The sequence below is a fragment of the Saccopteryx leptura genome, chromosome 1, assembly GCF_036850995.1.
Source record: "Saccopteryx leptura isolate mSacLep1 chromosome 1, mSacLep1_pri_phased_curated, whole genome shotgun sequence".
NCBI lineage: Eukaryota > Metazoa > Chordata > Mammalia > Chiroptera > Emballonuridae > Saccopteryx > Saccopteryx leptura.
In genome coordinates this window covers 345,047,317-345,061,704 of record NC_089503.1, presented here as the reverse complement: position 1 = coordinate 345,061,704, position 14,388 = coordinate 345,047,317, and the positions used below count along the sequence as shown (strand labels likewise).

The 14,388-nt window shown below is 36.9% G+C and overlaps 1 protein-coding gene across 4 annotated transcripts in view; it reads left to right on the top strand.

The window, feature by feature from the left end:
• TTK (TTK protein kinase) overlaps window positions 1-14,388 on the top strand; it is a 48,453-nt gene that overhangs the window by 17,908 nt on the left and 16,157 nt on the right. For 3 of the 4 annotated variants that reach the window (XM_066361348.1, XM_066361347.1, XM_066361345.1), the window contains exons 12-14: window positions 6,902-7,038; window positions 8,353-8,479; window positions 12,087-12,179. In XM_066361348.1, coding sequence (XP_066217445.1) covers window positions 6,902-7,038; window positions 8,353-8,479; window positions 12,087-12,179 — 357 coding nt within the window. The remainder of the gene's footprint in view (window positions 1-6,901; window positions 7,039-8,352; window positions 8,480-12,086; window positions 12,180-14,388) is intronic. The other variant, XM_066361346.1, reaches the window with a different exon arrangement.

The window sequence follows — 14,388 nt, the reverse complement described above, 5'->3', positions numbered from 1 at the left end:
GCCCCCTGGTGGGCAGAGCGTTGCCCCTGGTGGGCGTGCCGGTGGATCCCGGTCGGGCGCATGCGGGAGTCTGTCTGACTGTCTCTCCCGGTTTCCAGCTTCAGAAAAATACAAAAAAAAAAAAAAAAAAATTAGGGGAGCCTGACCCGTGGTGGCTCAGTGGATAAAGCGTCGACCTGGAAATGCTGAGGTCGCTGGTTCGAAACTCTGAGCTTGCCTGGTCAAGGCACATATGGGAGTTGATGCTTCCAGCTCCTCCCCCCTTTTCTCTCTCTGTCTCTCTCTTCTCCCTCTCCCTCTCTTTCTCCTCTCTAAATATAAATAAATAAAAGAAAAAAATTAAAAAAAAAATTAGGGGATATTTAAAAAATGAATATAAGCAATAAAATATCCCCTGATTTTTGTGAGCAGTGTACTTTCAAACTATAACAGCAGAACTGTGTAGTTGCAACAGAGATCGTCTGATCTATAAAGCCTAAAATGTTTACTGTCTTGCTCTTTACAGAAAATAATACACTGATCCTTAAACTAGTCTAAAGCGTACCAAAGCATTTGACAGTTTTCAGTTGTCATCATCATGGATGAGATAGAAAATATAGACTAGACAATGTTTGTGATGTATAACAGCAGCCATTGGCCAGTTCAGAAGGAATGATCTGGAAAGCCATATCTATTTTAGCCTACGGCCATACTTTTCTCACTATTTCTTTAAGTTATGTTCCAACTACTGGTTCTCAAATATTTTGGGGTTTTGTTTGCTTGTTTGTTTTTATACAGAGACAGAGAGTCAAAGAGAGGGATAGACAGACAAGAATGGAGAGATGAGAAGCATCAATCATCAGTTTTTCTTTTTGACACCTTAGTTCATTGATTGCTTTCTCATATGTGCCTTGACCGTGGGGTTACAGCAGACCGAGTAACCCCTTGCTCAAGCCAGCGACCTTGGGTCCAAGCTGGTGAGCTTTTGCTCAAGCCAGATGAGCCTGCACTCAAACTGGTGACCTCAGGGTCTTGAACCTGGGTCCTCCTCATCCCAGTCCGACACTATCCACTGCGCCACCGCCTGATCAGGCAATATTTTGGTTTTTTACCCTCTTAATTATCGAGACACTCCAAGAGATTCTATTTTCGTAGGTTATATTTATCTGGATTTACTGTATTAGAAAGTAAAACCAAGAAATTTTTTAAATATTTAATAATATATTGTATATTAATGACAACAATATACCCATTACGTTTGAATGTAGATGCACTTTTATGAAAAATAAGTATTTTGTTTTATTGAGGTATAATTGACTAACATTATATTAGTTTCAGGTGTACAACATAATGATTTGATATTTGTATATATCATAATCACTACAATAAATCTTGTTAACATCTGTCACCATACATAGCTATAAATTGTTTTTGGTCTTGTGATGAGAACTTTAAGATTTACTCACTAAACAACTTTTAAATATGCAAAACAATATTAATAATGCTTTCCATTGCATCCCCATGACTTGTTTATTTTATAACTGAAAGTTTGTCCCTTTTGACAGCATTCACCCTTTTTGACCATGGTCACCCCACCCCTCTACCCTGCCTCTGGCAAACACCAATCTTTAACTTCTTTTAAGATGTTACATATCAGTGGTACTATGCAGTCTTTCTCCGTCTGACATATTGTACTTAGAATAACATCCTCAGGTCTATCCCTGTTGTCACAGATGGCAGGATTTCATTCTTTAGGTTGAATAATGTTCCATTGTCTATATATATCACATTTTTTATTCACTCATTCATCAATGGATACTTACGTTGTTTCCATAACTTGACTATTATAAATAATACTGCAGTGTACATGGGGGTACATATTACTTCTTTGGGTTAGTTCTGTTATTTTCTTCAGATAAATACTCAGAAGTGGAAATTTTGAGACATACTATAGTTCTGTTTTGTAATTTTTCTATATTCCTTAGTGGCTGCACCAATTTACATTCCCATCAACAGCATACAAGGGTTACCTTTTCTCCACATCCTTGCTAAAACTTGTATTGTCTTTTTTATAATAGCCATTCTAACACATGTGAGATGATATCTTATTGTGGTTTTATTTGCTTTTTCCTGATGATTAATGATGTTGAGCATCTTTTCATATGTCTCTTGGCCATCTGTATGTCTTCTCTGTCTTTTCATATTCTCTGTTCATTTTAAAATCAGATTTTCTTACTATTGACTTGTATGTGTTCTTTATAAATTTTACAGATTAACCCCTTATTCATATATGATTTGCAAATATTTTTTCCCATTAGGTTGCCTTTTCATTTTGTTGCTGGTTTTCTTTTCTGTGCAAAGACATTTTAGTTTGATGTGGTCTCATTTGTTTATTTTTATTATTGTTGTCTTTGCTTTTGGTGTCAGATCCAAAAAAATTATAACTAAGACCCATGTCAAAGAGCTTACTGCCAGTGTTTTAGGAGTTATATGGTTTTAGATTCTACATACAAGTCCTTAATCCGTTTTGAGTTAATTTTTGAATATGATGTATGATAGGGATCCAGTTTCATTTGTTTCCATGTGGCTATCCAGTTTTCCCAGCACCACTTATTAAAGACACTGTCCTTTCGCTATTGTACATTCTTGGTTCCTTTCTCAAAAATTAATTGAGCATATGTTTGTGGGTTACTCTCTGTTGTGTTCCAGTGATCTGTGTATCTGTTTTTATGGCAGTACCATACTGTATTGATTACTATAGCTTTGTAATATAGTTTAAAATTAGGGATGTGATGCCTCCAGATTTATTCTTCTTTCTCAAGATTATTTTGGCTATTTGGGGTCTTTTGTAGCTAACACAAATTCTAGGAGTGTTCTATTTCCGTAAAAAATGCCCCTGGAACTTTGATAGGGGTTGCAGTGAATGTGTAGATTGCTTTGGGTATTATGGACATTTTAACGATACTAATTTTTTCAGTCCACGAGCACAGACTATCTTTGAATTTATTGGTCTTCACTGTTTTCATCAGTGTCATAGTTTTTCAGTATACAGGTCTTTTACCTCCTTTGTTAAATTTATTCCTAGGTGTTTTATTCCTTTTGATACAATTATAAATAGAATTATTTTAATTATTTTCTGATAGGTCATTAGTAGTGTGTAGAAATGCACCAGATTTTTGTGTATTAATTTCGGATCTTGAAACTTGACTGAATTTGATAGTTCTAACAGTCCTTTGGTAGAGTCTTTAGGATTTTCTATATATATCATGTCATCTCCAAGTAATGACAGTTTTATTTTTTCCTGTTCAATTTGATGCATTTTATTTGTTGCTTAATTGCTCTGGCTATGACTTCCAATATTATATTAAATAAAAGTGGCAAGAGTGGGAATGCTTGTCTTACTGATCTTAGAAGAGAAGCTTTCAGCTTTCACATCAAGTGTGATGTCTGTGGGCTTGTCATATATGGCCTTTATTATGTGAACTTACATTTCCTCTGAAAATGTAAGTATTTTTTGAGACAAAATAATTATAGTGCAAAGAGTGACATTTTACAATTTCTGTAATGGTTGGCTTAACTGTAGACTGGATTTCTTGTATTTGCTTTTACAGTCAATCTATTTTATTACAATGTATCTTATATAGCCTTGGGAAAACTCCAGTATATACTCATGAAAGAATGAAAGTGAAAAAGGCAAATAATATCTTAGTATGATGAGGAAGATAGTTTTAACCTCAGACTCCCTGAAAGGATCTTAGAACCACCCTGTCACGGCTTTTCCTGGATTACCCTTTGAGAAACCCCATCTAAGTAATGAAGTGGATAATAAATGATAAAAGGAATCCTGATAGGTCAAGACATGGATCATATTAAATAATATCTCTTTTTTTCTTTCTTTTTGAAACCTGTAAATCAATAGCGTGGTAAAGGAACTCAAAACCACCTATTTGTCATTAGGGAAATGCAAATCAAAACCACAATGAGATACCACTCCCTACCTTTGAAGATGGCTATAACTAAAAAGAGACAATAATGTGTGTTGATGAAGATGTGGAACCCTCATACACTGTTGGTGAGAATGTAAAATGGTGCAGGCACTTGGAAAATGTTATAGCAGTTCCTCAAAATACAGTGTGATCCAGCAGTTCCACTCCTAAGTACAGTGTGTCCGTAAAGTCATGGTGCACTTTTGACTGGTCACAGGAAAGCAACAAAAGATGATAGAAATGTGAAATCTGCACCAAATAAAAGAAAAACCCTCCCAGTTTCTGTAGGATGATGTGGCAGCATGTGCAGATGATGATGTAACACCGCGTATACAGCGGAGCAGCCCACTGCCATGCCGGTTGAGATGTAGATGGTACAGAGGAAAGTTCAGTGTGTTCTGTGGCTCACTAAATTCAAATCCGTGACCAAAGTGCAACGTGAATATCTGCGCGTTTATAACGAAGCGCCACCACATAGGAATAACATTACTCAGTGAGATAAGCAGTTGAAGGAAACTGGCAGTTTGATGGAGAAACCCCGTTCTGGTAGGCCATCAGTCAGTGACGAGTCTGTAGAGGCTATACGGGATAGCTATTTAAGGAGCCCTAAAAAATCTGTGCGTGAGCCCACATTGAAATGCACTGAATAGGTATGAAACTGGGAGAGTTTTCCTTTTATTTGGTGCAGATTTCACATTTCTATCATCTTTTGTTGTTTTCCTGTGACTGGTCAAAAGTGCACCATGACTTTACGGACACACTGTATATACTCAAGAAAACTGAAAATGTATATCCACAGAAAAACTTGTATATGAATGTTCATAGCAGCTTTATTCATAATTACCAAAAAGTATAATAACCCAACTATCCATCAAGTAGAGAGTAAATAAACAAAATGTGGCATTCTAATTTTATTATTTTTAAGTGTTCAATAATAAAACATAATGAAGTACTGATAAATGCTATAACATGGATGAACCTTGAAAAGATGCTAAGTCTAAGAAATAAGCCTCTTGGAAAACGCCATATATTGTGTGGTTCCATTTATAAGATATGATTAGAATAGGCAAATCCAGAGACAGAAAGTAGATTAGTGGTTGCCACTTAGACTGGGAGGAGTGGAGAATAGTGATGACTGCTAATGGATATGGTGATGATTGCACACTCATGAATATATTGAAAACCACTGAACCACTTAGAAAAAATAAAAAAAAAATTAGGCAGTTTTCTTAGGTCACCATTTCTTCAACAGTCCTCTCAAGTGGAGGTGGTTTTGCCTCACATCCCATTTACCTATGGCTACAAAGTCCCTGTTGCTATGTCCAGATCATTTCTTGTCCTGCCCTTTTGAGGCTCTGCCTTCTGGACATACCATCCTGTTTCTTGCTCCTTGCTGTCATCTCTGAACATCCTAGGGATTCCCTGTCATTCTTTAAATGTATTAGGCTGTGGATCACTTCTGTCTACTTCAAACCAGCAGCTGTCATCCTTTTTTTATTGGTTTCTATAGCCCTATATATCACTAGTCATACACCTGGCTTCCAGATTCATAACTTCTCCTCGTGACCATTTTCTTAATTACACCTTAGCTACCCATTCCTCTATCCTTAATTCTGATCTCTAAAATATCAAATGCAAACATCCCACTTTATGATTATAATGTATATTTGCAGTTTCATTACCTAATAATCCTACTACAACAGTTTCTCAATACCATCCTGACCAGTAATCCAAATGTATATATGAAGAAATTTTTAATGAAATGGAAAATTTATCCAGGAAAAGAGTACAGTGGTCATGCTAGCTATCTTCAAAAAAAAGGACAGAAATGTAGAAAATAGAAGAAATATATGTGTTGAGCCTCTCAAGAGCATAATGTGGACCTGGAGGTTAAAAATTAAAATAGAGAAACTGATATCTAAACATCTGTAAAGCTTTCTAATAATGAAAGCTGTCCCAAATTCAAGTGAACCTCCCTAGACAGTAGTGAGTACACAGTTATTAATAGTGCTCAAACAAAATGGGGTTTCCTGGTTGAGTTACTGTAGAACAGGGGTTGGCAAACGTCTATAAAATGTTAGTAGGCTTTGTAGGCCAGAGTCACTTTTGTAATTACTCAACTCTGCCACTTTAGCATGAAAACAGCCTTAGGCAATATGTAACAAGTGAGTATAGTTGTGTTCCAATAAAACTTATTTACAAAAAGTGGTGGCAGCCCAGATTCAGCCTGCAGACTATAATTTGCCGATCTCTGCTGTAGAGAATGTTCATTCATCATTGCTTTGGGATTTGTATGAAATAAATTCTACATGTCTCTTGCAATTTTCTTAGGAAAATTTGAAATTTGCTATTTCAAAGTTTGTAAAGTAAATAGTATTTGGCCATTCTGCCCCCAGTCAGAAAGTGGGGAGTGTGGTTTTATTGAGTAAAGACTAATTTTTAGAAGAACAGCAGGGTACTTATTTAGATTATAAAACTTTATACTGGTTATAGTAGGCCTGCCAGGAGAGGATATTAAATCCTATTTTATTAAACAATACTGTGTGCCTTCCCTCTAATATAATCCCTTTAAGCAAACTATAACTGGCTTCAGAATTTAGCGAAAGAGCTATATTATAAAGTTGTTGCACCTGACCTGTGGTGGTGCAGTGGATAGAGCGTTGACCTGGAACACTGAGGTTGCTGATTTGAAGCTGTGAGCTTGCCTGGTCAAGGCACATATGACAAGCAATGAACAACTAAAGAGAGGCAACTATGAGTTGATACTTCTAGCTTCCTCTCCCCTCTCTTTCCTTTCTGTAAAATCAATAAAAACAATATTTTAAAAATGTTATTGAAAGTCTATAATACATATGTCTACCTACTTTAACTTTTTTTTTTGTATTTCATGTTTTTATTATTTTAGAAGTGATTCTTTTGTTTTAATTTTGGTTTAGCAGAAACAAACCACTTTTGAGAAACCTTCCTCTTTAGTTTCAAAGCAGTCACCGCCGATACCACTACCAATATGGACTGACCGAAAATCTGTTTGTGAGACACCCAGCAGCCGGGCCTTGGAAGATTACATGAGCTGGTAATTACTTTTGGCTCTTAGCTTGGTACAGTAGAGATAACATGGGCTTTGCGGCCAAATGGATTAGGAGTTGAATCCTACTTTCCTACTCTAAAGACTTTTAAAACTCATATTATTTCTTTCAGCATTAGTTGTTTTATCTATAAAAGTGGGGGGAAGTGGCTACAGGAAATTTTTAAGGGTTGTTATGAAAGTCTCTGTGGTATTATAATCTGCACCTACAACCTATAACTACTCTTAAGTATGCAAAACTTGATAATCATTGCCACATGGATATTGCTCTAATGGAGAGAGATATTTAAAGGTTACATTCTTACAGCAGATAAAGGGAGGATACATTTTATAGCAAAGGAGGTGGTAATTGGAATGTGATAGTTTCTGGAAGAGGTTGGTTGTATAGGTCACATAGTTCTGGGGGTGTTCAAAGGTATAAGACTTGAGTGGATGGGAACAAGGTCTGAGGGAAGAAATTGGATGTCTGTGTGAATAGATAAGAAACATGAGGGGTATTGTGAAAGCAAATTAATGATATTCAAAGAAAGGAAATAAAGGGATGTGACACATCATATTCTTAAATTAGTGGCTATATTTTAATGTCTTGTAGAATAACTTAAGTCCGCTTTTGTTTTTTATGTGCTTAATAAGTCTTTGATGTTAATTAGAACTGGCCTTAGAGGATTTATAACCTAGTCTTCTACCTATTTAATACAATTATACTATGTATTACCTCATTTTATTATACTCAGTATATTTTTAAGACTGATTGTTAACTATAATAGTGATGCAGTTATTTTTGTGAAATTAGATTGTTTATCGTCAAAAAAATATTTGTAGACCATTTTTGTGCCAACCACCATTTTAGGTGCTGGATAAAATAGTGAATAAGATAAGTGAAGCACAAATGCGAACGGAATGGCTTTAAGTTTGAAGGCCAAACTCCTCTGATGTATTGGCTTTCAGATATTTATAGAAAGCTGCTGTAGAACATTACTGTGAAAAAGCACTCATAAATCTGTGGTCGGCCATAGGCTGACCTTTGCCTTGGCTAATTCTCATAAAATAACCTCAACTCTATTTTAAATGTCATTTATTTTACAATAAGGATTTTTTGTTGGGGAAAGAATTCCCTTAAAATAAAATTTCTCATGTTCTATCTAGAATAAATAATTTAGCTATGTTATGAAAACCAACTTTGATTCTGTTTGATGTAACACATTTAAATTTATATCCACCTTTTAAAGTCATACAAAAAACTGAATCAGAATCTTGTTTTTAAATTTTTAATGTTTTAAATTTTAAAAATATCTTTTTTAGTTTTAGGACTCCAGTTGTAAAGAATGGCTTTCCACCTGCTGGTCAGTTGTCCACACCTTACAGCCAACCTGCCTATTTCCCGCAGCAGCAGCAGCCAGTGCCTGTTACTCCACTTCAGAATCTACAGGTTTGATAAGCTCTGTCAGTTATGGTATATATTAAAGTATCATCAGTTTCAAAGATTTTATTTTTACAGCATCTAGTTGTAGGGAAAGTCTTAAGGACTTGTCAATTCTTTTTTTTTTTTTTTAATTTTAATTTAATTTTATTTTATTCTTTTTTTTTTTTTTTTTTTTTTTTTTGTATTTTTCCGAAGTTGGAAACGAGGAGGCAGTCAGACAGACTCCCGCATGCGCCCGATTGGGATCCACCCAGCATGCCCACCAGGGGGCGATGCTCTGCCCATCTGGGGCGTTGCTCTGCCGCAATCAGAGCCATTCTAGCACCTGAGGCAGAGGCCACAGAGCCATCTTCAGTGCCCGGGCCATCTTTGCTCCAATGGAGCCTTGGCTGTGGGAGGGGAAGAGAGAGACAGAGAGGAGAGGGGGAGGGGTGGAGAAGCAGATGGGCGCTTCTCCTGTGTGCCCTGGCTGGGAATCGAACCCGGGACTCCTGCACGCCAGGCCGACGCTCTACCACTGAGCCAACCGGCCAGGGTCGGACTTGCCAATTCTTAGTCACATTGAGCAAAATTCATTTGTAATAATCTCCGGACTTCAAAGAAGTTAGTCAATGAAGCTAATGAAGGTTTTGTTTGTTTTAACGAGGCCCAAGGGTCCAATTTGATAGCTAGATAAAATTTCTCTTGTAATCTAAGTTACTTTTTCTTCCATTTAATTAACTAAGCCAGCGTTAGTGAATAGCCTCATTTTTATTGGCCTGATTACCATATTTTTCACTCCATAAGACACACCTGACCATAAGACACACCTAGGGTTTTAAGGAGGAAAATAAGAAAAAAAATTCTCAACCAAATGGTGTGTTAAAATATTGAATAAAATACTGTATTTTTCACTCCATAAGACGCATGGGCATTTTCCCCTCCACTTTTGGGGGGGAAAAGCGTGTCTTATGGAGCGAAAAATACAGTAATATACAAGTAGATTTTCAAGAGTATCAGAATAGCAATATGTTACTAGACTATATTATAAAGTAATTTTTATAAAATAAAAAAATATTTGCTGGTGAGGAAATAGCATTGCCATGTGGAGAAAAATTTCTTTAGACACTCTCCTGACATCAATACTAAAATTAGTTTCTAATAATTATTTGAGAAGCAGCTTAATACTGGTAAAAAAGTATAGGCTTTGAAAGAAGGCTGCTGGCCATGAATCTTGGCCTCACTACTTACCAGTTGTGTGACCTTTTGCAGGTTACTTAAACTCTCTGTACCCATTTCATCATCTGTAAAATAAGAGTAATAAAGCTACTTATGCCATAGGATGATTGTGAGGATTAAATTAGTTAATATAGCTATAATTCTTACAACAGAGCCTGGTACTTATTAAATAATAAAAGTTAGCAATAATTGTTATTTAAACAATTCAACAGCAAAAGAATGAATAAATAAACAAGCTACAACTAATTAATTATACAAATCAAGAGATAAGAAAATTTGGCCCTGGACAGTAGCTCAGTGGATAGAGTGTTGGCCTGGCATATGGACATCCTAGGTTTGATTCCCAGTCAGGGCACACAAGAGAAGTGACCATCTGGTTCTTTCCCACTTTTCTCCCTCTTTCTTTCCCATAGCTAGTGGCTTGATTGGTTCAAATGTGGCTCTGGGCACTGAAGACAACTTCTTTTGGAGCACATCAGCCTCAGGCACTAAAAGTAGCTTGGCACTCTAGCATCAGACCCTGATGGGGTTGCCGGGTGGATCCTGGTTGAGGCGCATCCAGGAGTCTGTTCACAGTCTCTCTCGCCAAAAAATAAACAACAATTTTTTTTTTAAAGAAAATCAGCTGATGGAAAGGAGAACAATGGTTACCAGAGACTAAAAGGGAAGGAGAAATGGGGGTTATTGTTTAATGAATGTTGAGTTTCAGTATAAGATAAGGAAAAGTTTTCATGATGCATGGTGGTAATGATTGTATAACAATGTGAATGTACTTAATGCCACTGAATTGCATACTTAAAAATGATTAAAATGGTAAATTTTATGTTATGTATATTTTATGACAGTTATAAAAATAACTGAACAAAAATTAGCTGACATACTAACTATGGAAAGGGGTGATAGTGTTTTATGGATTGAAGCAGTATGATAAATTACAAAGGAGAAAGAAAGATGATCAGCTTTGCTTTTATATTGATTCAAGTCACATTCATTGAGCTGTTATTTATGTCAGGCCCTGTTTGACTTGAGATCTAGATCTCAAGTCAAACATGACCAATTGAAGGGGCTAGGAGTCTTCTAGAAGAGGTCATTGTCAGGAAGAAACTGAAAAGAGGCCAGAGTGTGGCTGGAACTCAGAAAGGGACAGAGGTGGTCATTAGTGTCCTGCTGGGCCCTTTAAGTTTTACCGCAAGAGAGATTGGCAGCTGTCGGAATTAGTTGGAGCAGGAAAGTGAATTTACTTGCATTTTGAAACATTTACTCTGGTGTCAGTGAGGAGGATAGACTAAAGGTACTGTGGGATGTCCTGTGTAGGAAACGGAACTTCACATAAGTTTTGAATTAAAAATAAGTCAGAATTACTTTATTCAAAAATAAACAAACAAACCTGTCAGCAATTAGGGGAAAATAAAATTGAACTACTTTCTTCCCTCAGAAATTTTCATTTTGAGAAGCTTCAAAAATAGAGCGGTGGGGAAGACAGTGAAGAATCTTGATAAAATCAGAACTTAATAAAATATATATAATATATAATATTTCAAATATGCTTTCTTACATATAAATAATCACTCACTAGTGTCTTTCAGCCCTAGAAGTAAAAGAAGTTAGAATCCTTATCTTTTTTTATTAATGTAGAAGGAGACTGTAAGAGAGAGATTCTACTATTTGGGATCTAAAGCAGGACTTAGTTAAATTGAGATTTATTTAGACCTTGTTTCAATTTGGTTAATCAGCTAATTGGTGCTGTTTGTGTCTTCAGCTTCCTTGTCAGCTCAGAATAAGTCCTCTCACACCACTCCATCTGTTCAAAGCATTTATAGGTCCCCAGAGAGCTCTGGCATAAGTGAAGGGAAGAAGGGCCAAGTTGTACAGTAAGTAACTTGAAAATTTGCTGAGGAAGGTGCTGAAGTTAAATTAAGTAACTTGAACATACTTCAGCAAAAAGGAAGTACTGCTCAAATTTGTCACACTGACTCTGGAGCTCTCTGCACATTAGCACACTGCTTCCTTTACAGTGCAATGCCAAATGAGAATTAAGGCATTTATATGTGTGTATAAAGAGTTTTGTCTAATGAAAAAGAATAAGATGAGAAAGATGAAAAGCGATAGCTTATGAGTTTCTATACTGAACATTAAGTGGTTCCCCACTGCCTTTTTAATTCTTCTATATATGTATTTACGTTCAGATGGGCAGGCAAGTTAGGAGGGAGACTTTGGAAGTTAATATGTTTATTTCTTTGGCTGAAGTTTGTAAATTTCCTCTTTAAAATAATTGTTAGTAATTAATTACTTAAGATTTAAGGTAATTTCAAAATTAGAAGCAGTTTACCATATTAAATGCAAGCTTGTTTTGCAGGCATATTCTTTGAACCTTTGAATCTTTATTTTAAATTAGATTTCAGCATCCTCTTCAACAAATGAATGTATTTCAGTTAAAGGAAGGATTTATTCCATTTTGAAGCAGATAGGAAGTGGAGGTTCAAGTAAGGTAAGTATCTATCCAAAACATTTATTTGCAAAGTATATGTAGCTTAAATATTTGAGAAGTGAACAAAAATATTTTAAACTTTCCTTTCTTTGTCTTTTTATGGTTTTGGTCTCTGTCTCTTCTAGGGCCCATATTGCCATTGAGCCAAAAATTCCTTTTTTTTTTTCTTTTACAGGGACAGAGAGAGAGTCAGAGAGAGGGATAGATAGGGACAGACAGACAGGAATGGAGAGAAGATGAGAAGCATCAATCATCAGTTTTTCGTTGTGATACCTTAGTTGTTCATTGATTGCTTTCTCATATGTGCCTTGTCCGCGGGCCTTCAGCAGACCGAGTAACCCCTTGCTCGAGCCAACGACCTTGTGTCCAAGCTGGTGAGCTTTTTGCTCAAACCAGATGAGCCCGTGCTTAAGCTGGCGACCTAGGGGTCTCGAACCTGAGTCCTCCGCATCCCAGTCCGGTGCTCTATTCGCTGCTCCGCTGCCAGGTCAGGCCAAAAATTCCTTTTTATGCTAGACTCCCATTTCCTCCTCCCAACAAATGACACATCTCTTTAGTCCCATCTCTTAACTCCAATTCTCTACTCTTCAGATTTCTTCTCTACCCAACATTAACATTTATTTAGTGGTGGCAAATGGCAGCTAAGTATTATTACCAAAGAATGTTTCCAAGTCAGTCAAGACCTTGACATAGATGACTAATATGCTTAGGATGATCCAGCAAGGTTTTTGACTAATGGGGTTTGCTTTGTTTTGAGTTTTTCATTTCAAAAGCAGAGTTAACTAATGAATTTCTAGAATTGGATAGATCATTTCCTAAACTTATCTGAGTTGTGACTTTTAATGATTCTCATTCTCTGGGTGGAGGGCATCTCAAGAGTTGTTTAAACTTACCATCTTTAGTTTTTTTCATTGTTTTCTTAAATCTACATAAGTCAGATTTTTACCTTTATTCACCAAAATAATTGTTATCCAAATTACTGATGAGCTCCATATTTTTGCCAAATCTAATTCTGGGCTTTGATTTTGGGTTACTTGACATTTGGAATAGTTGATTTGTTGATTTTTCTTCTCTCATTGAAACTTTTTTTTTCCCTTGGCTTCTCAGTTTTCTTCCTCTCCAGTGGCTGTTCCTTTTTCCTCTTTTCCTGTCCCTGGCCCTCAGTGGGGCAGTGTTGCAGGGCTCAGTCCCGACCTTTTCTCTTCTCTCTCTAAACCCACTCCCATGGGGTTCTCATCTCGTCTTGTGGTTTTAAAGACAAAGCATATACTGACAATTCCCAGATTTCTATTTCTAGCTCAGGCCTCTCCCTTGAATTCCACATTTGTATATCCAGTCTGCTCAACATCTCTTCTTGGGCATCTACTTGATATTTAAAACTCAGTATGTTCCGAAGGTAACCCTTGCTCCAGAGTCTTTCCCATTTCAGTAAATGTCAGCTCCATTCTTCCAATTGCTAGGCCACATACCTCTAGCCAATCAACAGATCTTTTTGGCCTGACCAGGCGGTGGTGCAATGTATAGAGCGTCGGACTGGGATGCGGAGGACCCGGGTTTGAAACCCCGAGGTCACCAGCTTGAGCGCAGGTTCATCTGGTTTGAGCAAAGCTCACCACTTTGGACCCAAGGTCACTGGCTTGAGCAAGGGGTCACTCGCTCTGCTGTAGCCCCATGGTCAAGGCACATAAAAGAAAGTAATTAATGAGAAACTAAGGTGCCGCAACGAAAAATTGATGCTTCTTATCTCTCTCTGTTCCTGTTTGTCTGTCCCTCTCTCTGACTCTCTCTATCTGTCTCTGTAAAAAAAAACAAATCTTTTTGGCTTTTCCCCATAGTATATCTAGAATCTGTTTCTCACTACATCCACTATTATCACCTTGGTCCAAGCAACTTTGATCCTTTTCACTTGGATTAACTGGTCTCATTGATTCAGTCTTGCTCTCCTGGTCTATTTTAAAGATTTTATTTATTGATTTTAGAGAGAGAGAGGTGGAAGGAGAGAGAGCAGGAAGTATCATCTCGTAGTAGTTGCTTCTCATATGTGCCTTGACCCAGCAAGCCCAGGTTTTCGAACCGGCAACCTCAGCATTCCAAGTTGACGCTCTATCCACTGCACCACCACAGGTCAGGCTCTCCTGGTCTGTTTTAATGTAAAGTCAGTTTTCCTCCAGATACTTTTAAGTCTTTGCTCATGTGTCTTCTCAGTCAG